Raw genomic sequence first — 25,332 nt, 5'->3', positions numbered from 1 at the left:
CACCTGGTGAAAAAAAAAATGTATGATGGGATTGAGGTTCACAAGAGGGCATCTATGTACCTCAAGGCTTCTTTAGCTATAGAACTGATGCACATGAATTAGTGGAGGGGTTAATTATTGGTGGTAGAGAAACACTTAAAGTCACAACGCTTATTTAACTGGTTCATATCTAGGCTACACAGAGGCAAAAGTTAATAAGTAAAGTCGTTCTCTTGGTGAAGCCAACAAAAGTGTGTTTTCAGGTACTTGAATGAACAGTTTCATTAAACTCTCCACTGCAGCAGCAAGAGTTAAACTCTCAGGAGCATTTGTCCACTGGGCTGCAGAGACTAGTCCGTCTCTCCAGGATTGGTGGGGGCTGCTGGTTTAAGCCAATAGGCAGGAAGCAAAGCTAATGTCATTTCACTGTGACCGCCGTGAGGAGCACCACAGCGCACCGTGCGTAGCTGAAATGACTGAGATGTGGTGACAGTGCGTAAAGTCAAACCGGGCTCTCTCAGCGCTCCTCTCCAATGCAGCCAGTGTCTGTGGTTTAAGCTTATCGCTTTGCACAGCTCCTGGTTCAGCTTTTCGGCACAGCGGTGCACTCTATCTGGACTTTGCATCTAATGCCAATGAGACGCAGCGTGAATCGCCTTTCTCTCTTCAGGAATATTGGTTCTGAATACTCGGTTCGTTGCGACCGAACACGTTTGGCACATTTGGAGGTGAGTTAACCAGTCTTTTTTTTTTTTTTTTTTTTTACCTTGAGAGTCTCCGTAGCTTTTTAAAAAGCCATTTTACTGTCTATGGTCCCCTGAAGTCTGTTTGTCGGATTTTTATGGACATTTTGTTTGTAGGTTTTACGCACTGAAACTGAATCGAAATCGAAATGATGCTGTGTGGGGAAAAAACGGAAATTATGACTTCACTGTTGTGATTTTCACGAGCAAAACAAGCAGCACTTTCAACAATATATAGTTAATCACTTACATACGCTATATTTTCTATATGCTACTTGTGTCAGCCCCAAAAGCTAGCATACTGGTTGTAAATCCCCCTAACGCAAATTTGCGCTTTTACGCAGCGACATCTCCAAAGAGACACGTTTCACTTTCCCTGCGCGTACACTTTGAGTAGCCTCATTTCTCTGACGCTGAAAAAACTTGGTCAGAGTCGTCGGACGTGTGGAGGTGTGGAGTCCCTGGGGCCTCCAGATGTATGGACTCAGCTGTCGCCTGTCACTTTGGTGACAACTGGTCTGCGCTCCGTGACCGCTGTCTGTCCGCCACTGCAGGCTCCGTAGCTGTCAAGAGTGTTGTTGAGTGCGAGAGAACGTGGTCACACACGTACAGTATGAGATGTTACTGTCACTTTCTTCAATTCTAACCATGATGGATAAGGTGAGAACGACTATATAAGTGGACCAGCTGAAAAAAAAAATAAAAAAATAAACATTCTTAGAAATCAGTGTTATATACATAACGGTTCAATCCTTAAATGCTTTATTAAAATAAGTGAAATTCATCTGGAAACCCAAGTTTCAGTCGAATAGCTTGTTTTGATGAGTCAGTGCTGATTCTTTTGATAAAATGATCTTGTCTGTCCTGCCCTGAAATTCATTGACTGCTTTTAAAACTGAACCTAGGACTAAGATGTGCATTTCTTTTGTGACAGCTTCTGCTTCTAGAAATTAAAAAAAAGAAGAAAAAAAAACCCTGCATGCTGCTTGAGTGAATTCATTACTCCTTATGGACCTCTCATAGAGCTAAACATGCCATAAAGTGTTTCCTTTGGAGAACAATGACAAACCCTCAAGTTGGAAACATTTCCATCCTCAGCTGTGATAGAAAGTGCCAAACTTACAAGGCACAGGAGAGCAGTTACTGTTATATTTAACCAAGGCTGTCTAAAATAATATTTTGCTCTCATTGGACCACAGTAGATATCACCGTAAGCCATTAAATCCTGTGCATACCTTCTTGAGAGCGGACAGAATGACAGACCCACTTGGCTCAGGGCGAGAACACAGAGTCGAACTGGCCTGAAATCTGTCACTATGACCGCAGCTGATGAAAACAGAGCAAAGCTGATCCCAGGACAGCTCGTCTAGGGGAAACTACAGATGCAGGATATGAAATGGTTTGCATTTGGACGCATTAAACTGATGGGCTGTGGAGGTGGTTTGAGGTGTCACAGGGCGATACAAGCAAGAATGCATTTATATAAATGGTATTATACTTTGGGACATTTTGACACTACAAAGGAGGGAGATTAGCTGCAGGTTCTGCACAGCGTCACCACTGCCACTTCAAAGTGTAACTCTCCTGGAAAAAATCTTGCTATAATTGTTCCAGAAGTTATTTTTATACACAGTTGCTCCCATGCATGAATACGACACTGAAAAATGTTCGTGTTTTTGTTTTTCTCTCTCAAGACTCTGACCTGTAAAGGAAAAAAACATACACAGAGGGTAGTTTGAGTGTTAGTGCTGTGGACAGATGCACGGAGGACGGAGCACAGAACCAAGGTGGTGGTGTCACCTAGTGGCCATACTACAGGCTGGCGGCTTCACTGCCTTGGAGTCACAAGAATCATCCAAATGAGTGTAAAGTCAGTGAATCGCTTAGAGTTCTAATCAACTTCAAAGGCTCTTTCAGTAAATTTACAGCTTCAGGTCAGATAAGGGCATTAAATTCAAGTTCTTGCCTCTAATGCCAGTTGCCCATTGCCATACAGTTACAAATCAAAAGTGTACATGTGTTGTCTGTGAATGTATTTGATGTGTCAAACATGCCGTAAAGCCTCTGAAATCTGCATCTCATGCTGCGCAGCTGCAGATATTAATGTTTAGATGATCTAGTAGAAAAGGCATGTGCTGGGGTCAGTGTGTGCTGAGCTTACACTTTCAATGATCTGCCGCAGGTGACAATTCTCTCACAATCTTGTTATTTATAGACTAAATGATTTGCAAGTGGTGAGGTTGTTGGAGCAGCTCCACATGTCACACAATGCTTGTTCATTTCCAAAGCCTTGAGTCAAATCACATGCACCATTAATAGAATTTTAAAAAAATCTTAAGTGTGTTGTTTGGGGCTGGTGTGTGAACACAAGAGGGGAATAAATAACTGACTTTATCATCACTTTTTGTGGACGCAGCAGTGGAGACAGCTCTGATTCCACTCTGTCAACCAGGCATTCACTTTCTAAATGTGGACAGTGTTGAAGGATTGCTTGAGTAATAAAGTGCATTGTTAAAAACTGTAGTTTTTAGGGCTGGACAGCAGATACAGATAGGTTTGCGTTATGTATGAGCAGCATGTAATGCAGCTTTTGACTGGAGAGGCTAACATTAGCATACTTTGTGCACAGCGAGAGTGGTAGAGGTGGAAACAAATCACAGAAATGAAAACAGTTTCAGACATAAACAGAGGGCCACGTCTTGGTGTGTGTGTCTGTGTGTTCACCGATGTGTGTGTGTGTGAGACTGTTGGTGTCGCAGACTGTGTGCACGTGTGGCAGACGCCCAGCTGAGTGTGAATGAGCAGAATGTGAGTCCCAGTGCCCGTGTGTATACGTTCCCCACTGTTGATTTAAAAGGCCAGTACCAGTGAAATGTACACAGAGGCCTGTTTGTGCAAAGCTAGAATGAATCACCCTCGCGTCCGTGTAAATCGCCTGCAAGCCAAACACTCTGGCAGCCTTTTATCCACAGACGTGGTCCAGCTCACCGCAGCAGGGCTAAAAGCAGAGCAGGACAGGGCCGTGTGTTGTGAGGAGCTGTCAGAGGAGGCCAGTCTTTCATGGCTCTGGATGGGGAGATGTGGCATGGAGTCGAGTTGCCACAGACAAACTCCAGAGAGCAGAGTCCATTGACTGTAAACTGTTTGTGGTAGGTTGGCAGGAGATTGGATGAAATATGGCTTGTTTAAACGCCGGTGGTCCCTCAATCTGTGGTCAGTGAGCCTGGCTGAATGGACGGTGGCTTGGATGGTCAAATTTAGGGCACTGTTACAGTGTGGTTTTAGAGAGTGGGATAACCGTAACCAACCAACCAGTGGATGCTGCTGTCTGTAGGAGAGACTATTACTTCGTGCTTGCCATGTGGTGAACTCCCCCTCTGCAGTTTTCAAACGTTATCATGTATGAGAGTCAGTGGGATCTGCCTGAAGCGGTGGCACACATTGGATCCACATGCTAAGCATTATTCTAAAGTGATTAAAGGTAGTTAGTGATTTAGCGCTTCCAGGCACAACTCTGTTTATTAGGAGCTGCAGGATGATGTTAGAGGAAAACGGGTTTGGCTCACACACTGGAGTTTAATGCCCCAGCAGATCTCTGGTAACCGCACAGTTTAATTGTGGGACCAACCATGAGACCACCATGATGATGAAAGTCATACTGACACACATGTTTCATTATCACCACCATGTATAGGCATGATGCTCTGGATGTATACTGCATAATAAGCACAGTGCAGCGCTACGAAGCTGGTTATTATCAGCATGCCTGTCTTTAATAAAGGGGAATAACAGATGTAAGGATGCCAAATGTCAGCAACCTTAGAGATGAAGATTTTGGAAATTTCATCCGACCCAGCCTGACAGAGACGGTGGGATGCCTGCATGTTTTCCCTCCATCCTTCATTTCTGTCTATCCAAGCAATCGCAGCATCACAGGGATGGGAGCAAAAGAAAACATATTACCCTGAGATAGTCATTAAAAAGCAAAGCTCATTTCCCCAGCACACAACAGGGGATTCAGTTAAAGCTTTCCGGACCCCCGGCTGGAAATATGCAAAACACACTCCCCCTCTCCACTCCCCTTCCTGTGGCTCTTGTTCCTCCTGTTGGCATTGTCACAGGGGTGGAGTCAGTGAGCATGGATGATATGGAAAAGGTCAACAGGGTTTAAAAATGGACCCTGCAGGGCAAGGGAGTTTTGGCCTGACAACAAAGGTATTTCCTGAAGTTTTTTTTTTTTCTCCTGAGAGGTTACAGTTACAGACTTTGGGGACAGTGGCTGGACGTCTGCCAGAATATTCCTCTCAGACCTTTTACTCATTAAAACTCATTGTCACATTTTAGTGTGTCATTAATCAGGTTTGGAAGCAAATGCATGTACAGAGTTTGGCCATTTTCCCCAAATCACACAGTGCTGAAGTTGATTATAAGTTGTTCAAAGTATTTTGTTAAATAAATCAGGATTAACATGAACACAAAGCAATAAATCAATGTATTGCCCCTTTCTGTTCCTCTTGGGGAACAATTTAAAGAGGCGTTTCTTCTTCGCTTTGTTTTCCAGAGGGCGAGTTTTTCATATCAGCGTATTCAGAGAAAATTCCATCTTCCTTCTAAGAACACTGAGTGTTCTGTATACGGCAATAGGGCACATGCCTTACATTCGTTATGGAAAAGACTCCTTCATATTTACATTATATTGATTTGGCTCCTTTGGTATTGAATACTAATATTATCATCCATTCACTACAGTTAAAAACATGATTATACTCTACAACAGCGTTTAGTTGGTAGATATAAAGAACTAATTATGAATAAATGCAAATATGGAATGTCTAATAACCAGAAAAAAGTTGCTCAAAATGAAGCTTAGACCTACTGTAAAATTTAAGAACGGAAAATATGGATAGATTTGTGTTTAGGTGTGAGCTTAGGCTTAACAAAAGACATCAGTGGTACAGCAAAAACACTTTCAAGCGAGGACATTAATCCAGTATATATATAATAAAGTAGTCAAATTGGCTAATCAAAGCATTTTTAGTGAGTACGTAAAGCAAAACAAAGCAAAAACCTGCAAACATTCATGTTGCGAAAGGCCAGAGAACATTTACATGTATTTATTTTATCATGTACACAATGATCATTTGACAAATTACTGTTTATAGCAAAATAAATCAGCTAATAAGTGCAGCTATGAGCAGATTTTAGTTTCTGTTTTTGGGGGACAATTTTGCAAACATGCAGAGCCAGAACTCTCTAAAAACTGAATTAAATGGACGTTACGCATCTACTTCATTGAGTGATACAGAATAGAAGTAAATTGAGGTAAATTTTGCAGCCCAAGGCACAAATACTACAATGACATAAATAAATTCAGGGGTTCTTGTGTTGAATAGCGCCATATTTACTAAACATATTTTGCATTTTTATGCATCATTTGTCATTTGTGATGCAGATGTCAGATGATGTCAGCAGTCTGATATATTCTCTAACCTACACTTACTGTGATTTATACTGTGAATTTGACGGTTCTTATGAAGACTACAATCTGTGGATTTACACTCAGCATTTTCTACCTTGTAATCTTGTATAATCTGTTCACACAGATGAAACATATTATTATCAGTTGGAAATAGTCATCCATCACAGTGAAGGCAGATGTTGCTGGATAACATACAGATGGGTTAATATTGACAAAGGCCAACTGAGGACGTGTCTTGCAGAGCGGCAGTCTGAGGCCCACAGTGGGCTTCATTGAGCTGACACAGAAACAGTTCGTTTGGCCACAACAGCCAGACGGCGCTCCTAGTGAGAGGCCAGTTCAAAGAGCCCGGCTTTTGTTTGCTATGCTCGCACTGTCTTCCTGTTAGGGGCTGGGCTCCCAAAGCAAACAAGAGCAGTGGCTCAACAGATGTGCACATCTGTGCATGTGTCCTGTCCGTAGTCAGGGAGCTTGTTGTATATTTTATGATCTTGAAAAGAAATCAAAAATTGAAAAGGCAGCTTAGATTTCATGGAAAGGATTATGACTTTTCGAATTAAGCGGAGCGTAGCCCCATTTCACTCACATGTTCCATGGCTGAAAATGGTTTGGTGTCATTAGTGACCTCAGTATTAGCAGTTCCAAAAATAACACACTGATGCTGACAGAAACAGGCATATTACATGCACGGTTTCTAAGAATACACTCAGCCCTGGAGGACTGGTATCCGTAATTTGGAGGGTGATAAGGCAGACAGTTGTGTCCCGTTTTCCATTCCACACATGCATTGTGCCAACGCACACACATGCACACATGCACACATGCACACACACACACACACACAGATCCCAGGCACTAATGTCTGGTCTGTATCTGATAAACTGATGGAGGTCTCCTGAGGGCTTCAGATTGGACCTCAGTATGTACTGTAAACAGTATAACATGTATGCAAACACTCCAAGTTAACTACACAATCTGCCACAAGTGGGCTGTTGTACTCCACTCCTTTAAACTCACATCTCACAATTCAAGAGGCAGGTGTCAAGATTTGAACTATATCAAAAGTTATGTGAAAAGAAATGAAATGTGTGGGACAGTACTATTTTGAGGATGTACTGTTTGTACCATGTCTAACATTCATGTAATCAAAGCACACCTTTAGTCTTTAGCCTACATTTTGCCTTATGTTAACACAATATTATCCTGATAACAGGTTCACAAAAACAGTGGTGTGTCATATTGTCCAGACAGATCAGTTTTTCTTTCTCTTTTTAGGGCTTTTCCACACTCTGTAATTGCCTAATTGAATGCAGCAACTATCTCATTAGACAAAAATACTGTATAATCTAAACCTGGACTTGAGTAAAAGTGTGAGGTATGCTTTTTACAATTTGGAAATTTGTATTGGGACAGCATTCAGTGTCAGCAGAGAGGCTAAACTAAGGTAGCTGGATCCCTTGTTCAAAGTAACAGTTGTAAGGTCCATGTTTATTGTTCCTTACAAGAGTTTTTTAACTCAGTTACGATATAATCACAGTGGTGATAATGCAAATGCTGTGTGAATTTTTAGAAAGGGGTTATTGTTATGCTTCTATTAGACAGTGGATTATAGACAGTTGGAAGTAAATCAGAGGAGAGAGATACTGTATTGGGAATGACACAAGGTTATTGAGATGCTGTGTTTTCATGACCAGCATCCTGAGGCCACCACACCCCATCGTACACTCTCTTACAAAGGAACCTTACTTTATTTGAAAGAAAAAGTCTAATGTTTTCATCATCATACAACTCTCAGTCTTCTAAAGATCTAAGCCATAAAAACACAAATATAGGAAGATGTCAAATGTGTTCTATCACCATTATGTTATCAGTTGAAACAACAGGTTCAACAGCTCAACTTATTGTGCAGCACTGGCTACATCTGCAGAAAGGTCATTTAAAAAAAATGTACAGTGCACCAACAAATAAAGTGTCAAAAAATATGCGTCGAAGCAACAAAGAACACAGAGAAAGGCAACACAATGTGGTGAACAGATGCACATGTATCCATGTAAAAAATATAGCATCTCCAAACATGCATAATCTGGTTATCCTTTTAGATATGCAAGTACATTAGGCACATCTAACAAACCAGTCAGCAGGGCTCTCCTCAGGCTGAACTAAATGTCCAGCTGGACATTTTTCTCTGTATGTTTTAATGTGAGTCACATGAGAAGGTGAAAGGGTCAACAACATCAGAGCAACGGGGAGCCTTACAGGGGAGATCATTGGGCCTCTCCTCTGCTCTTTCTGCTGTTTTTACTACCACCTTAATGACTTAAATTGTGTCCAATTAAGCAGAGCTGGAAAGAAGCATCCCCGCTTGCAGTTGTCAGAGTTCCCTCTGTGCTGTGGCACTGGAGCATGTGTTTAATTAGAATGCTCTAAAAAGACTGTAACAGAGCGTTTCTTGAGGAATGTTAATCATTAGTGGGATCCTGACTGAGCAGCTCTTAACTGTTTCAGAGTATTGTTGGATTCCACGGTTTTCCTTTTGAAGCCATGCAGCTCAGGAAAATGCTTCCACGTGTGGGAATTGTCAACCTTTTCGTCCTCTTTTTTAAACTGCATCGTCTCCTTCGACGGCAAACAGCTCGTAGCATTCACACCTAAGTATCTCCTGTTTTGCTACGACGGTCTCAGTCATGTGTCTGTTGGTGCCCAGGGCTGGAAACACACAGGAAATAGTTTGGTCGCCATGTGAATGATATACGGTTGAACTTCGAGGAAAGTTGAGAGGAAAAGCCCAGATGTGTCTGAGGTGTGAGGTTTAAGTAGTGTGTGAGTTCGACTCTCTGAAAGTATGAGGTCATACGCTAAAAATGTAGTAAAGTCTCAGAGGTCACAAGTGTTGAACCTGGACATGGACAGGGTGCTGTTTGAACAGGAGTCATCAAACCTTTTCATGGAAATGAATTCATGGAAAACCCGAGAGTTTTCATAGTCACAGAGAAAATCTTAAAGCTTCACTGAAGACATAACATGGTGGTAAAACAGAGACTCGTTGGTTGAACACATTGTTTTGGGGTGTTAATGGGGCTGTTTTGTAATTTTATGTCTATATTCATCCCACTTTGTCCATGGAGACCACACATGACAGGGCTGGCCCTTTGCTGATCCAGTGCTTTTGTTAGCGCAAGTGTGTAGTGTAAGAGTAGCCCATTCATCCTCAGCCTGCTCTGTGTGTAGACAGCCACAGGCTTTTGTTGAGTTATAGTGTCCTCAAATAAAGGGGCTTCCTCCCTTTAACAGCCCCAGGAGCTCTGTCGCTCCACTTCCCATTGTTCCCAATGAGGTCCAGCTTTTACAACTGGGTGAGAGGGTGTCAAATCGAGGGTGAAATATGACCCGTCCTGATCATACATCTCTGCAATGTTTGGCAATACAGTAGTATGATGAAGTAAAGAAACGGCTTCTTTCCTGTCACCAGGTTTTGTTTGGAGACGTGGCCTGTCGTGTGTTGCATGTTACCCCATGGAAACTGGAATTCAGTGTTGCATTACCTCACACATGACACAATAGGGTTAGTGCAAATTAAATAAAAAGAAATAAATGGGTAGATAAGTAGTGTGTTGATAGAGGGCTCCCATAAAACCAGGACCATTCAAACTTACATCATCTACTTAACAACTATTATGTTATGGTTTTATACGATAGCATTACATACTGTAATCTAATAATTAAACCCAGACAGCCTGGTTATAGACTTATAATTTAAGCACTGTGGCCCTTAGTGTTCCTATTTGGTAAGTTTGAAAATTAGATTTTCAGTTAAAGTGGAAAAGTTCACATGTAAACGTATCTCATTACCAATTTAGTCCAATAAATCTCAGATTCTTTCTGTTTTTCATTTAGACTTTTCCTAGTCAGTGCTGTTGAGAAACACATGATGTTTAGAGGTCAAGTGTCAAGTGAGTAGATATTTCTCTTTAATTCTTACAAATGTCCCTTGTCAGAAACTAAGCTTAAATCTAAGCTTTGCCCTCGGCTGCCTCCAATGTGTCAGAGTGAAACAGTAAAATGGGGTTATGTGAGGGTTATAGGGCCAACAAACCCACGGTCTGACCTGAGTTTGTCAGCGCCAATCTAGCTAAGTCAATATCAATGCGCTGACTGCTCCACCAGTTGACCTTTTCCTCCCTCTTTCAAGGCGTAAAAAGGATTGTTGTTACAGTAGGGTGATAGGCTTTTATTGGCCTTTATAACTGAAGCTTTTGTTGGGCCTGTGTCCTGCTAATACCCGTTGGCAAGTCATTTAAACCTTGAGAATGCCTACTTTTTATAAGGTAGCTCACACACTAGTGAGAGCTGCTCTCAACAATGGTCATCAATGACTGTAAGTTAGAGACTGACCTTCCCTTCGCCCTCTTTGGTACCCCCAATTTATGACATGTCTTCAGACCAAAACTTGACTAATTCAAACACATTACATCAGGCTTTAACTCATGCTAGTGTTACCATTGGGATTTCATGCTTACTGTGAGATGTAGCAGTCAGCATTGACAAGATACTTGGTTTTATGGGTCCCCTTCTTCAAGGACGTGTTTGGGCCAGAGAAGAATGCAGTTTTATCGTTGGGCGTTGGTTCTGATGATCATCATCCCTGTCCTGTCATTGTCAGGGCATGCTGGTCACGGACAACCTTGCCGCTAGCACAAGGGCGTATTTTCCTTACTTCTCCTTCTTTTACAGCGATGAGAAGGTGCAGACCAGGTGTGAGATGCTGTTCAGGTCGTTGTGGCTATGACAGGGGAATGGGCCGTAAAGCCCCAGGGCCATAGATTTATGGGTCATCTGGTGCTCCCTAAGGTCAGGGGTCAGGGATGCATGACTTGTACAACTTTATATTATTCAACTATCTGAGGTGAACCTTGAACTGTGCAGTTCACTTCTTCTAACTTTAGAGTGCTAAGATCACAGCGGGATATTTGAGGTGATGTTATTCTGATGCAGGCTTCTTTGAGACTGATAAAGATAATCCACAGATGCCTTTAAATAGATGCCCACTCCATAGTTCACTGTCAATGCCCACATGTTTAAACTTCAGTTTGTAGTAGTAGTAGGTTGAGAATAGTAGAAGTTGTAAGAAAGGATAAATATTCCTTTAAAATACAAATCTGGCAAAATCTTGCAACAAACAAACATCTGATTTATTTCTACATGTTGAGGAAATAAACGACAGTTCTGCTTTCTTACTGGTGTTGTTGTCGCTCTGCAACTTTGTCCAGATTAGTTGACCATCTTAGCTTTGCATTTCATGAATCCTGCCTTTTTCAAGGGGGGGAGCACACACATTGTGTTGTCCCTCCCCTCAAAGAGTTGCTAATGGTGCAGGGTGCTGAGTCTTTTGGACCAGGACAAAGGCCTGAAGTTTGCTGTGAAAGGGTGTCTCTCCTCCCTGCCCTTGGCTGCTACAGTGGCTTTGTCCACACATCCACACACCTCTACAGTGCATCCACCAACTCAGGGTTAATACACACTGGTTTTCATCAACTTACTCACTTAAATGTTTCAGTTTCACGTACAAACTTGCTTATTTTCTAAATAGAACATCTATAGGTGTAAGCTGCATTTCATTTGATTTAAATGACAGCCACCATTCAGCATCCACACTATGATATTTTAGCACAAAATGGTGTGAGTGTGACATATGTGGGTGTGCAGAGGATAGAAAAAAGTGCCAATTAGTCAGATGCCGTCAGTCAAGCAGTAGAAATGACCTTTTAGCCTTCATTTTAGCAGATGTTTTATCAAACATGCATCAAGGTTTGCTGTCTAGTTAGCACTGAGACAATATTTTAAGGATGTGTAAAAAGACAATTCTGTAGCAAAGATGCAATCTTAAAACAATGCAACTGCTTCTTCTTCATACTAGTTCTAAGCTTTGAAACTTTGCTACATCAATCCCCTACTTAAAAACCCCAGCTCACAGAATTAGTTCTTGACGTCACATCCACAAAATTAAACAGCTGCTCAAATGTTTATAAAGAAAGCAATTGTAACTGTTTAATAGATTCCTTACTTCCTAATAAAATGTTCTACTGCTTTTTTTTTTTTTAACAGTCTTAAAGTATGTTAACACTCTACAGCAAAAGCCTCTCTGAAAAGAAAACTTGTAGTTCATTGGGACACAGTTACGTCCACTGCAAACATGTCCTTTTGGGCAAAAGTAACACTTTGACATTGGCACCGAACAACCGCAAAAAGGATGCAAAAAGTGTCCAGAATTTGACCCAAACTGGCCACTTTTGTTTTCTGAGGCAACAGGAAGAGAATCACCTTCTGACATTCTTGCAGAGGTGAAGGAGAGGCAGAGGTCAACTGCATCCTCCCTGGCGAGTTTCACTGGATGGGCTGACGTGTATATTTGAGTTTTACAAATGTCTTAACAGAAAGAATAGAAGTTAATAGTTTAAGAGATTTGTTTTAACAGACGTTCAGTTATTTTTTTTTTAGAGTTAATGCTATAATTTGTAAGGATAAAATATGAGGATTCATACAACTAAAATACACTCAAATTGGACAAGCAGCTGATCATCACATTTGAGAAACATTTCTGTTCTGAACTAAATATTCTGCTTTTTCTGTAACATTTTGGTAAAACTAGTGACTTCTTATATATAAATATAACTATTACATAATATATTAGAAATAAATGCTAAATATATGATTCTAATGATAAGGCTGCACAACTTGACAAAGTTGAGTTAAACAATGTTGGGTATTTTTAACTCTCAGGCTCAGACTACATTAAGCTGTTAAACACAGCTTTGTGGTTCAAGTAACTGTCTTACGTCGAGGATTCTGTGATTTACATGGTAAAGGCTTGATAGCTGGTCTCATGATAGTTACTGACATCATGTTCAGCTTGTGGGAAAGTGTATTTGTGAGGCTGATCTAAGATGTAGAGCGTAGGAAGCACTTTTTCTTGGGGGGTAAATAAAGCATCTTTTGTTCATTTGATCTGACAATCAGTCTATAATCATAAAACTTTAGTTAGCAAACTGCGCTCTATAACTTAGTGACATTTTAGCGCGAAAGAAATGAAAGACAAACCACCAGCTAAACCAAAGCCTGACTGTAACAGTCACCACCTTCCCCACATCTTTGAGCTGTTGATAGCGGAGGAGAAAAAAAGATTGTCATGTGAAAGCTGTTGTGGATATGGGGCGGTTAGTGTGGTAAAACGAGCTCTGCCATCACTGATGTGCTACTTAAAAGCGCAGTTCCTGTGCGTTCTACCGGTGGTTCTCATTTGGGAGCATGTGTTTGAAGTACGAGGGGAGGGCCTGCCGAAGGAGAGACGCCTCACTCTGCTGAACCCCGCCGTGACTGGCTGCTCTGAGGTTAAGGGGGCCGGCCTGAGGTTAAGAGGGCTGGGTTAGGAGGAGGAGGAGAGGTGGGTGAGAAAGACAAGGGTGGGATGACCATCTGGTTGGGCTCCTTCATGTACACGCACATGCACTCACCTCTCTCAAACACTCTCTCCCATGTACCCGGACATCTCTCTGACGTTTTAGTCTTAGCTTTGATATGGGCTGGTCCTGTGCTGACAGCTCCGCTACAGAAGGCTGACTGCTCCTGTCCTGGATTTAGAGCTCAGAGGATCTTGCATAGATATGGAGCCCAGAGGCTGGAGAAGAATCTAGGACTGGATATAGTGGTGATAAGATTCATTTTCCTGCTTGCCTCAGGAGAGTTGGCCTACACTGAGGTAAGACCTAGCAGGGGGGGAAAAAACTGAAGATAGTTTTCCAGAGGAATCTGCTTTGGTTGTAGTGATGCTAAAAGGAAGGGGGAAAAAATGCTTGGAGAGATGTTGCAGTATTGCAGCATAACTCATCTTTGCATGTCTCTGCTCTTAGAATCTGGTGCAGATTTGGAAAATTCTTGTAGATTTATTATTCAACTTGATGTGAGGACGGTTTAATTCATAACCAGTGTTTTGCATGATTCACAAAACATACAGTACATCACAGGTAGAGATGGCAATGTGTGATCTTTGCTGAAAAGTCTGCTATCAGAAGTACTCCTGTCAAAAAAATAAATTAAAAGGTAACATGAACGGTGTCAGTGTTTAAAAAGTTCCTTTTAAGTTTCTTGTACTTCCAGCTGAAAGCAGCAGGGTGTAAATGCATTTCATGTCTGCAGTGTGACAGCATTACATGTGTTGAGTTTTAGTTCAGTCTGGTCAGAGCATGCAGGTGGTCTCTAATGTGGATCTCTGTGGGGATGTCACTCCCATCCATTTGGTCTTGGAAAAACACTCCACACAGCCATGGAAGGAGGCCTCCAAAAGCTGACCAAACTCCAGCCTTGTAACACCTCAGCTCTGCAAAAATCCGTCTCCTCTCTGCTTCTTCTGTCAGCACCATTTCCTTTTTGGTATTTTCAAGCTGACTCGAATAAAATAAATACTATGAATGAACATCCTCAGCGTTGTTCTGCAGTTTTTGCTTTTATGATGCACACAAGCCTCCTCATTCATCCTAAGTAACGTGTGGGATGTTTAAAAATCTGCATTCATAGAAAACCTTTCAAAGCAAGGATGTGTTTGAGCTTCCCTTTTTCACCTGGCATGACTTAAATTTCCTCTTCTTTGTGGAGCAAGACATTAACATTTTCATACATGTCGGTCAGCCTCAGTCTGATAAAACCCCCGCCGCCCTCTAACCCTCCATGGGCAGATCAGTCAGATATGCAGACCTGCAGCTCCCAAAGCCATGTTAACAAGCACCTTTACAAAAGAGTGAGGGGCTGTTAAACATTCAGGACTGCAGGGGTCTGGCTAGTGTGGGAGGAGGGCAAGGCAGGGGGGAGCGGGGTGAGGTGTGGGGTGGGGGTTGAAAACGAATCTCGCAAACCATAGATTCCTTGTTAGGAGAGAAACTTTAAAAGCCAGCACAAGTGATGAGTCAGTAAGTTGGCAGGTTGGTGTGAGCATGGTTAAGTTAGTTGGTTCAGTGCTTCCGTCATTCGAAGTGTTAAAGAAGCGTTCTGGGCAAAGTCGAAGGAAATGAACTGCATGACTTCTAAAAGAAGAATTAGCATGAGAGCAGATGTGGTTGTATTAGAAGGGGGCTTCGCCTAACACTGAGCCGTGTACATCCTGCGTTCCTTCTGAGGGGCCTGGCTAAAGCTCAAGCCTGACATTCCTGTGAGTCAGGTTTGGCTGTGTGAGCCATCCTCGCAGATACTTGGCCAACATGTGAAAGCAAACATCTTTCTAACAAATGTGGCGCATGAGTGATTCTGCGCCTGATAAAAATGCGAGGCAATGAATTCAGAGTCTCTTGGCTCCTGACTGAACCTGCCTATAGTTAGCTATCTCCCACGTGAAACCCAAGCTGCTCTCAAACAAGGCCACATTTTTGCAGGTTATTTTGGTCTCATTTGCAAGTCAATAGATGCGAATAGAACAAGAGAGTGTCTTATTTCTCACCCTGCTATCCATCTGAAGACAGGTTATCTGGGTTTGAGAGCTTTAACTGTCATGTATGAGGAGATAAGACGGCACATCATCAGGGAAGAAAAAAAGACTTAAAGAGAGATAAACAGTCTCTTGATGGAACAAGCCTTTTGTGGATTCTTTAACAAAGGCACCATTGTTGAGGCCACCAGAGACATTTTAATGGGACATGTCATAAGCCAATTTGCCTGAACTGACACTTTGTGATGCAATGCCTTTACAAATTCCCCCAAAAGCCCATGAATCCACTACCACTGCTATCCATCATACTTTGATAATCTCTGACTGGGCATGCTTGACCGGGCATGCCAGTCGTTGGCAGACTGAGGCCACAGTGTCTGACTTGTCCTTGAGGAAGATGAGTTGATATGAATAGCCAGTAGTTGCCTGGACTGGCATGTCCTGTGAAGCAGTTAATCATCCACGGGAGGGCCTGGTATGCCACCATCATTGCTAAAAGAGAAGCAACGTCCATGAGCATGCAGCTGACTCTGACAGGGTGTTGATAATGCTTTATGTGCTTGCGTGGACCAGCTTAGCCTATAGTTTCTGTATGCCTGCATCCATGTGTGCATTCCCTCGTCAAGTGTAGGACCCGCACACTCCCAGAAGCAGCCAGGCATATATATCATTCTAGGAGAGAACGTAGATTTTCAGGCCCCTTTACTGTCACGTCTGTGTTCAAAGGCTGCACTCGAATGTGTCTGGTTTTCTCAGCTGTCTCTCTGCGGCCCTCTGTGCCCTTGCCAGCCATAGGGGGTGGAGGCTGGGGAGGTGTAAGGGCCAGGATGCTGGATGCTGGCTCCCATTTGATCTCAGCTAGAGCCCTTGGCCTGTGAGAAATGACCACAACTGGACACACATTCATCTTCTCCATGTTTACTTGGTACTAAAAAGCTTACAGCAGCTCATGGAATAAAGTTATGGGCTGTAGGGAGCGATTTTAGGAGGGACAGACAAAGCAACACCACACAGGTGAAGAAGTAGTTCGATAGGAAGGGATGGATAGAGAGATACCTAGTGTCAGAGGCTGATTAACAACTGATCATAATTAATCTATGCAAGCATAGTTCACAAACTTACTGAATTTGGTGGCATGGTTCAACACTTTGTCAAACTAAAGATTTACAAAGCTGATGTAACAGCTCGGCTTATGACAGCAAACTTAAGATGAATATTGTGATTTTTACAGAAGGTATTGAATCAGTTTGCGGACCTCATGATCCGTCACATCTTGTGTTATGATTAAACTATGGTTTAGATTTTACCGTTACTTCATAAACGGCATAATGCCGTTGTGTGGCCACAATTTGCACGCAGTATCTCTGCTTTAAAGTTACCTTTGACGATAAAGATTTATGTATGATTTATGTATATACATATGTAAATGATATGTTACCCAGCTATGTACAGTTCGTTTCTATCTTATCTGGTTGTCACTTCAGCAGTACAGTCATGTATGTGGATGTGTAAAAGTGCATTAGTGACCGTGATCACCACACACGTAGCTCAAAATGGTTCCAGTCTTTGATCTTCCTGCTCTATTTTCTGTCTCCTGCTGCACTGTCAGTATCAGTCGACCCCATCCGTCCATCCTCTACCCATCCCTCCCTCTGCAGCTCCGTCACCTGTCTGCCATTGCTTTGTCCAGCAAAAAGATGAAAGAATCATCAGACACTCACTGCAGCAGGTTGGAAAACAAACAGTCCAAAGGAAAAGGGGAGATGAAGGGAGAGAGCAGGCTTGTGGACATTCCCCATATGGTGGCCCTTTCTTAAGGCCAGGCCTGTGTTTATACAGACCTCAGGCTCAACTGATCAAGCCAGCATCAGATCCCATGTGGTGGCCCCTCTTGGGACGTAGTATGACGCGGCACCTCGGCTGGGTAAAATGATGATGACTCATGTAGGCCTAAAGTCCACAGATGACGCGAAATAAAAAGATTTAACAGCCAGCGTTGCTCTTGCTTTTATGTTGAACTTGAGCAAACTGAATAACTGCACAGTAAAAGAGTATGAGGTCATTACCCAAGAGTAGGCATACATATAAGCAACTCTGGATGTACTGTGTGTATTTATGAATAGCTAACTGCTTGTTATCGTCACTGTAATGAGATCGGACGTCACCTCATGAAGCTTAGGGAATTTCCTAATGGTCTCTACATCCTCAAAAGCCACATGAGGAGGGCACATGTTTAACTGCCACCACAATAGCAGTGAAAGGGTATAGTTCTCTTTATGAGTGTCTTTATGTAGTAGACTCATCACCAGAAGCGAGCCAAGAAAAGCTTGCTCAGATACCATAATGGGCTTTTGAGGGGGGTTGCAGGCCTCATGAAAGAGGCTCTGATGGTGTGATTCAGCTGGTGGTTAACATTCAGTGGAACACCACTGACATGAGAGCATGGGTTATACGGAGTGAGGACAGCATCACGCAGGAAGTGATCTACAATTTTGTTTTCTTGTCTTTCAATCCTTCCACCTCTTTTCCTATCCTCTCCCCAATTCCCATTTGTTTCCTCCCCGCCCCCATCCTTCCATCTTTTTGTCTGTCTAGTAAAAAAGAGAGCCTGATGAGCCTGACAAGTGCAGCAGGGCCAGCGGCTGGCTTTCAGGGTGGGGCCCGCCAGCGAGACTTTGTCATGGAGCACAAAGTCAGTAAGCTAACCTCTGGCTTCCAACGCAGCTCAACCTCTGACGACGACTCTGGCTGTGCACTAGAGGAGTACGCCTGGGTACCACCTGGCCTCAGACCTGAACAGGTATGCAGAATATCACTTACAGGTGACTGTGAAATTCATGAGGCTGCTCAGCTCCGATATGGCCTTCTCTTACTACAAAGACGTACAGCATGACATTGTTCTCTTTAATTGTGGTATGTATTTCAATGGCTCACAATCCATTTCTTCCCCAAATCAGCACAGTGAATAATATCCTCCTGACAGAGAATAAAAACAGCCCTGACCTGATTCTAACTCCCTTATAGCCTATTTGCCTGGCCCAGATAAACGCTATTCAGCCCATTACTGCATAACACACCAAGTCAAGTCTGTATGAAACGGCACCTATGGGACAGACAATATATTTCATAAAAGTTCTGTGGTCTTTTTGTTTGCGGCAGACTTGTCGGGCTCTAGCATGCAGCCACTTCCAGGCAGGATGTGTGTACTTTTATTTACAAACTGCGGTATAGCAAAGTCTGCTTGTGATTATGAGAGATCTGCTAGGAGGAAGACTTGGTGGGTCGAGCCTAGTACTGCTGGCAGGATTTAAGAATCAAGGGGCCGTCTTTTAACAAGCCTTCTCCTCCACAAACACAGACAGGGCTGTTAGTTGTGTCCGCGGGGCAGCCAGTGTGATGTGGCACTTTTCCCAAATCTGCTGCATTTTTCCTCCTCTCTCCTTATTGAGCTCTCTCTCTCTTCTTGCTGTGTTTCTCTCCTGCTCCCAGAGTCTCTCCATCCCGCTGCCCTTGTTAAACAACACACATGGAAGCAATGAGTGGGTGATGGGCAACAAGAGATGGGTTTGCAGAAGCGGAGAACCCCGAAGCCCAAACACGCATGACCTTTTGTGTTGAGAAATGCATAGGTCAACTGTAATGCCTTTACTGCAGTCATTTCCCTTAATGGGCTGTGCATTATGGGTCATCAGTACACTGAAGAAGCACATAGGTCCTGGGTGATAGCTGACTGTTCAGCAAACCCTCGGAAGCTGGATGAGGGGTAATAGCAGCATGAAGATGTGCATAATTTATGGTGGGGGGAGACGTTGGGTTGATTGTCAGGGTAAATTGCTGTTACCCACCCCCTTAGACGGCGAAAGCTGCAGGAAGTCTCCCAACACACAAGACAAGCACATCCCACCTCTTTATCTAGCTGACTGTAATAGCCCCTCCCTCATAAAGTTTAGTTTTCAGTGGTCAGCCCCAAAGGTCAGGGTGCCCCCACGACAGGCTGCTTTGTCCTGTCCCTATAGAGACAAGCATACGACTGAAATATACAACCGTTAAACTGATTTGACCCGTTGACCCGTTTAGGCTTGTTTAGTACAGATTTATGAAGAATATTCCTTCACTGTCATCACCAAAGAGCTGATTTTGAGTGTGTGTGGGGGTGGGGGGGTGTTAGGACAACCTCAAGTGAACTCTTTGATTCCACAAAGTCAGTCTTCCATACATTTACACAGAGACATCCCAGACATGCCTCATGACAAATTAATGTGCTGGTTCTCCTTCGCTGGAAAAGAATCTGTGTCAATAAATATCGGGCTACTCTGTCCAAGATAATAACAATAATATATTGCCGTAATTTAATGGATGAAAAATCGGGCTTTAAAGAGAACTTTTTAGTGAACTAAAAACAACTATAGGCTTGGAACGATGTCCAAAAACGATTGAAAATGTATCATTTGGGATGGATTTTAGTTAGCTTCTGTAGAAATTTACTGAACCGCTCAGTTAGCCCACGGATAAGTTGTGATTTATTTATATCTTTCGAAAGTGTTTTTCAGCAACTTCAACAAACCATGCCTAATACTGTACCTCCTCACCATCATTTCCTCAGGTCCAGCTATATTTCTCCTGTCTGCCTGAAGATAAGGTCCCCTATGTCAACAGTCCTGGAGAGAAGTTCCGAATCAAGCAGCTCCTCTACCAACTGCCACCACATGATAATGAGGTGAGCATATTTTCTGTGCATGTGTGTAAATGCAAGTATCATAAAATTGATCCAGCAGCTGCAGGAAAGATCCACTATCCATTTTGTTGGAGTAGTTGTATCTGCAGCCCACTAATCCCTCAGTGTGAAAGCCTCACCACGTCCATGCCATCCCACTAATGTGAGCCCTTGGCATTCACGTTGACATCACACTGGGGGATTTTTGTTCCACAATCTTGTAGACATGTAGAGTGGGCACAATGTGACTTTTGACTTGATGATTTTATGATGTTTGCCGGGAGCCCCCACCAGCAGGATTCCTGTCATAGCAGTGGTTTTTACGAGGACTGCTCAGTGGGAGAGAGGGATGCTGGTTGAAAGAGGCTTTATGTGATGCCACCACCGCAGTGGCACCACAGTCCGACTTGGCTGTCTCTCTTCTTTTGTTGCCCGTCCTCTTGATTTCACTCTAAACACAGGCCTTGTTTGTGTAAACGTCTGCTTTCCCTCTTGTTAAGGCTTTGGGAAACATCAAAAAGGCCCGTTGTAAAAATGAGGTTCTCAATCAGGGACCGAGGGTGGAGATATGTTGGGGGGTGTAGGAAGGGCAAGCTGGGGTCAAGAGTTGCTTTTGTTCAGCATGCTCTGGTATGCACTTTGCCCTATCTCATACTTATCTAAGTTTATAACCTTTATTAGCAGCCAACAGCCCTGCTATGGGATTTCTCAAGGAGCATAATATATTTTAAAAAAAAACAAACAAAAAAAAAGGCAATTGAATCACTGAAGTGAAATTTATATCACATCTGGTATGAGAACTTGAAAAAGAAGTAATCATTGGTATATTGTCCTTCTTATAAATAACTTATCATCTCCATTCTCAGGTTCGTTATTGCCAGTCCCTCAGTGAGGAGGAGAAGAAGGAGCTTCATATGTTCAGTGTCCAGAGGAAGAAGGAAGCACTCGGGAGGGGCACAGTAAAACTGCTGCCCCGCAATCTTCTGAACAGCATTTGTGAGCATGTACGTTCACTGTCTTGTATGTATCGTTTACAGTGTGGAGAGGACAGAAGTCAGTTCAAAATGAAAGCGCTAGTTAGCATATGCTTTAAAAAAAAAAGCATTCTTTAACAACAGCATTGACAATGATTTGCAAACTTTTTCTGTGCATCTCTTTTATGGGTAGTGGCTAATGTGGATCCAATTTTAGCTAAAACCCAGAGGAAAAGCTGAAATAAAGACTTCAGTGTCAGCTATGGTTTTTAAGAGAAACACAAGTGTACAATTTGTAGCCACACAGACTAAAAAGTCTTTGTCTGCTGCTTAGGCTGGTGTCGCTCTGTACAGTGTTTCACTTCGTATTTACAATGATAGTTTAGCCACCAAAGGGTACCCATAAACCTGGTGACTCGTGCTTCTCGAAGATAGCTTTTCGCCTCTCTTTTTGAACGGCGTATTGTATCCCAAGTCACTATCGTTGATATTTTCATAGGTCAGCATGACAGACAGGAAAAGGAATCTGTCACAGGTTGCAGTTAGGACAACCTGATGCAGCCACACACAAGACACATATTTGTCCTCTCATCAACAAAGGCTGATACAAATGATACAGTTCCTATGTCCTTGCAGGAGTCACATGATTTTGTTGTAGAATATATTTATAACCTACAGCGAATGTGCAATTGTAGAGTGACTTCAGGATGTTTTAAGCAGTCGTGTCTGTATATTGCAGTGTGGTGAAAACATCAACGGTGGAGAAATGGCAGTGTTTGCTACAAGGGCGAGCCCTGGGCTGTGCTGGCACCCGGCATGTTTTGCCTGCTCCACATGTAGTGAAATGCTGGTAGATTTGATCTACTTCTACCACGACGGAAAGATCCACTGTGGAAGGCACCATGCTGAGCTACTCAAACCACGCTGCTCGGCTTGTGACGAGGTAAAACAGCAAGACTGAAATACTGAGAAAAAACATTGTCGTGAAGGAAAAAATGTCTTAAGTTTATCGCCTATTCCTCTGGAATAGCAATAACATATGTCTCCACTAACTTAAATAAATCCAGTAAGAACATAAAGATCGCTGACAGTGAGAAAGGCAAAATATAACTGTTTAGTCTCATTCAGTGTACATCTTTGTCCCCAGATCATTTTTGCTGATGAATGCACAGAGGCAGAGGGGCGCCACTGGCACATGAAGCACTTCGCCTGTTTTGAATGTGAGACAATCCTGGGTGGCCAGCGTTATATCATGAAGGACGGCAGACCATACTGTTGTGGCTGCTTTGAGTCTCTCTATGCAGAGTACTGTGAGGCCTGCGGGGAACACATTGGTAAAAGATCATGTTTCTCTTTACACCGGTCATGATTGCCTAATGACTCAGATCAAGAAATACTGTATGTGTGGCTTACTGTATCATCATTTCCCCTTACCCAGGTGTTGATCATGCTCAGATGACCTATGATGGGCTCCATTGGCATGCCAGTGAGAGCTGCTTCAGCTGTGCCCAGTGTAAGAGCTCTCTACTGGGTTGCCCCTTCCTGCCACATCAGGGTCGTATTTACTGCTCCAAGGCCTGCAGTCTTGGGGAAGACGTGCATGCCTCTGACTCCTCTGACTCTGCCTTCCAGTCAGCACGCTCACGTGAATCCCGCCGCAGCGTGCGCATGGGCAAGAGCAGTCGCTCAGCTGACCAATGCCGACAATCGCTCCTCTTCTCTCCCTCTGTCAACTATAAGTTCCCTGGCTTTAGTGGAAACCCTGATGACACCCTGACCAACAAGCTTGCCCACATGAACTTATCTGATGAGCATTTCTGGAGGGAGCGTGGTGAGGAGACTGAGGCACCTGAGGACCAGGAGGAGGAGTGGGCTGAGCATGAAGACTATATGACTCAGCTGCTATTAAAGTTTGGCGAACATGGTGTCTTCCAACAAGCCAATGACTCCAGACCCACAGACTTCTGGATTGCTGAAAAAGATACCAAGTCAAAGCAGGAGTCCTCAAAAGCTGGCAGTGTTGGAGCAGGAGGAAGGGGGAGTCTGGCCAGTAAAAAGTACCAGGCTGACATGTACTGGGCACAGTCACAGGATGGGCTAGGGGATTCTGCCTACGGCAGTCATCCAGGCCCAGCAAGTAGCAGAAAAATCCAAGAGTTGGAGTTGGATCATGGGGCTGGAGGAGGTTTCCAGGGAGAGGAACCACAATGGTACACTGACTCTTTGGAGTGCATCACGGACGAATTCAAGAAGACAGATCAAAGTGTCCGGGACTCCATGGACTCACTTGCTCTCTCCAATATTACTGGTAAGTAGACAGAATTCAGTAAATCAGATCTGAAACTTTTTTTTTGTACCAACAGTGGTCGGTTTGTAAAACTGACTCTTGAGTTCATCTGCAAGCATTATTGAATTTTTTCTCTCTCCTCTCCAGGGGCCTCTGTAGATGGTGATAGTAAAGAGAGAGCCTTGGTATATTCCCTGCAAGGCTTTCATGAACTGGAGACAGAAGACTGTGAGAAAACCAGTAATATGGGAACCCTCAATTCTTCTATGTTACACAGAAGTGCAAATTCCCTGAAAAGTCTTGCATCTGAGCAGGAGGAGGAGGAGAATGTTCCTGAAGAAGAGGAAGCACCCTTGGAGGAAAGACCCAAACCTCATGTCCCTGCCCTCAGGAGGACACGTTCACAGTCCAGGCCCCAGCAAGTCAAATTCTCTGATGATGTGGTGGACAATGGCCATTATGGCGATCTTCCAGTGCGTCAGCCCCCTATGAGTGAACGGACTCGCCGGAGAGTGTACCACTTTGAGGAACAGGGCCAAGAGCTTCACTCTGGTCGCCATCATCACCACCACAGGAGGCGCCGCAGTCGCAAGTCTCGCTCTGACAATGCTCTTAACCTTCTGCCCAAGGAAAGGGCCCAAATGTGTTACAAAGTGGACCATAGAAGGAATGCCCTCGGTCCCAAGGAGCACCAGGCCTTCCATGGTCACCCTAATCCTGCTGCCATGTCAGACTACAGGTTACAGGGCCCAGCTATGGGAAGGTTTTTGGGGCTGTATGGCGATGATGATGACGACTGGTGTTCCACATGCTCTTCATCCTCATCTGATTCTGAGGAGGAAGGCTTTTTCTTAGGTCAACCCATTCCTCAGCCAAGACCCCACAGACATTACTACACAAATGACTTGCCTAGCCCAGTGGCAGGCATGCCATCTCCTCCCTATGGCCAATGGACTAAGTCCAAAAAGAAAAAAGGTCACAAAGGGAAAAACTGTATAATTTCCTAGACTTTCCTAGACTTTTGTGCTTTAGGAAATGTTCTGAAACTCACCTCTGCCTCTTATGTTCACTGTTTAAAATACAATAACAGTCTGCTTGCTATTACATGCTTCACAGCACTCAATTTACGAAGGTGCTTGTGTAAAACACAAGTTCATGTTCTGATTATTCATAGGTGTTTGCTTCTGTAGCATTACAAACTGCCGGTAAAGTATTTCAGAATAATGCATATTTATAGAACACAATTTAAACTGTGTTTATTTAACAGTGCAGATATTATGTATATATTGTAGAATTAAAAACAAAAAAAACAAAACGGCTATTTTTGTACCCTTGACATGCTTTGTACCAAAATGGCATTAACAGTAAACTATTGACAGTCGGTATGGAGACTTGTTTTTTATGAGGGTGTCAGAAATATAATGACAAATTGACTGTGACCCAAGCTCTTCAAATGTGTTTTCTTCCTGGCTTGTGCGGCACTAACATGAAAGCACTGTGTGAATTAAATTGCTTGGTTGAGCGGTGTATTTATGGGTCATTGTATTGTAAGCAAATCATTGTAATCTGTATAAATGTACAAACTGGAATATAAGGCAAAGATAGATGATAATTGTAATAAAAAATATCTATATATCATGATTTGTGTTTCTTCCTGCACAAATGTATTCAATTGATATATTGCATT

General features: G+C 43.1%; 1 protein-coding gene across 3 annotated transcripts; it reads left to right on the top strand.

Annotated features, from left to right (window-relative positions):
* Positions 1 to 414: 414 nt before the first annotated feature.
* prickle1a (prickle homolog 1a) lies at positions 415 to 25,286 on the top strand. Of its 3 annotated transcripts, none has more exons than XM_008276100.1 (8): positions 415 to 707; positions 18,266 to 18,470; positions 20,274 to 20,387; positions 21,251 to 21,388; positions 22,098 to 22,301; positions 22,506 to 22,692; positions 22,797 to 23,666; positions 23,793 to 25,286. In XM_008276100.1, the coding sequence occupies exons 2-8, from the start codon at positions 18,282 to 18,284 to the stop codon at positions 24,650 to 24,652; spliced, it is 2,562 nt and encodes an 853-aa protein (XP_008274322.1). In that variant the 5' UTR covers positions 415 to 707; positions 18,266 to 18,281; the 3' UTR covers positions 24,653 to 25,286. The 3 variants fall into 3 exon arrangements, with proteins under 3 accessions (XP_008274322.1, XP_008274323.1, XP_008274321.1); XM_008276101.1 differs by lacking the exon at positions 415 to 707 and adding an exon at positions 13,686 to 13,954; XM_008276099.1 differs by lacking the exon at positions 415 to 707 and having other exon boundaries at positions 17,634 to 18,470.
* The last annotated feature ends 46 nt before the right edge of the window (positions 25,287 to 25,332 follow it).

The sequence above is a fragment of the Stegastes partitus genome, unplaced genomic scaffold, assembly GCF_000690725.1.
Source record: "Stegastes partitus isolate 25-593 unplaced genomic scaffold, Stegastes_partitus-1.0.2 Scaffold65, whole genome shotgun sequence".
Taxonomy (NCBI): domain Eukaryota; kingdom Metazoa; phylum Chordata; class Actinopteri; family Pomacentridae; genus Stegastes; species Stegastes partitus.
This window is presented reverse-complemented; position numbering and strand designations above follow the sequence as displayed.

Excerpts from the sequence above, each read along its gene's own strand:
- prickle1a (XM_008276099.1), top strand. The coding sequence starts at position 18,105 with ATGAGAGCATGGGTTATACGGAGTGAGGACAGCATCACGCAGGAAGTG. Across the intron at positions 22,693-22,796 it reads GGCCTGCGGGGAACACATTG|GTGTTGATCATGCTCAGATG; the intron begins GTAAAAGATCAT and ends CCCCTTACCCAG. Across the intron at positions 23,667-23,792 it reads TGCTCTCTCCAATATTACTG|GGGCCTCTGTAGATGGTGAT; the intron begins GTAAGTAGACAG and ends TCTCCTCTCCAG.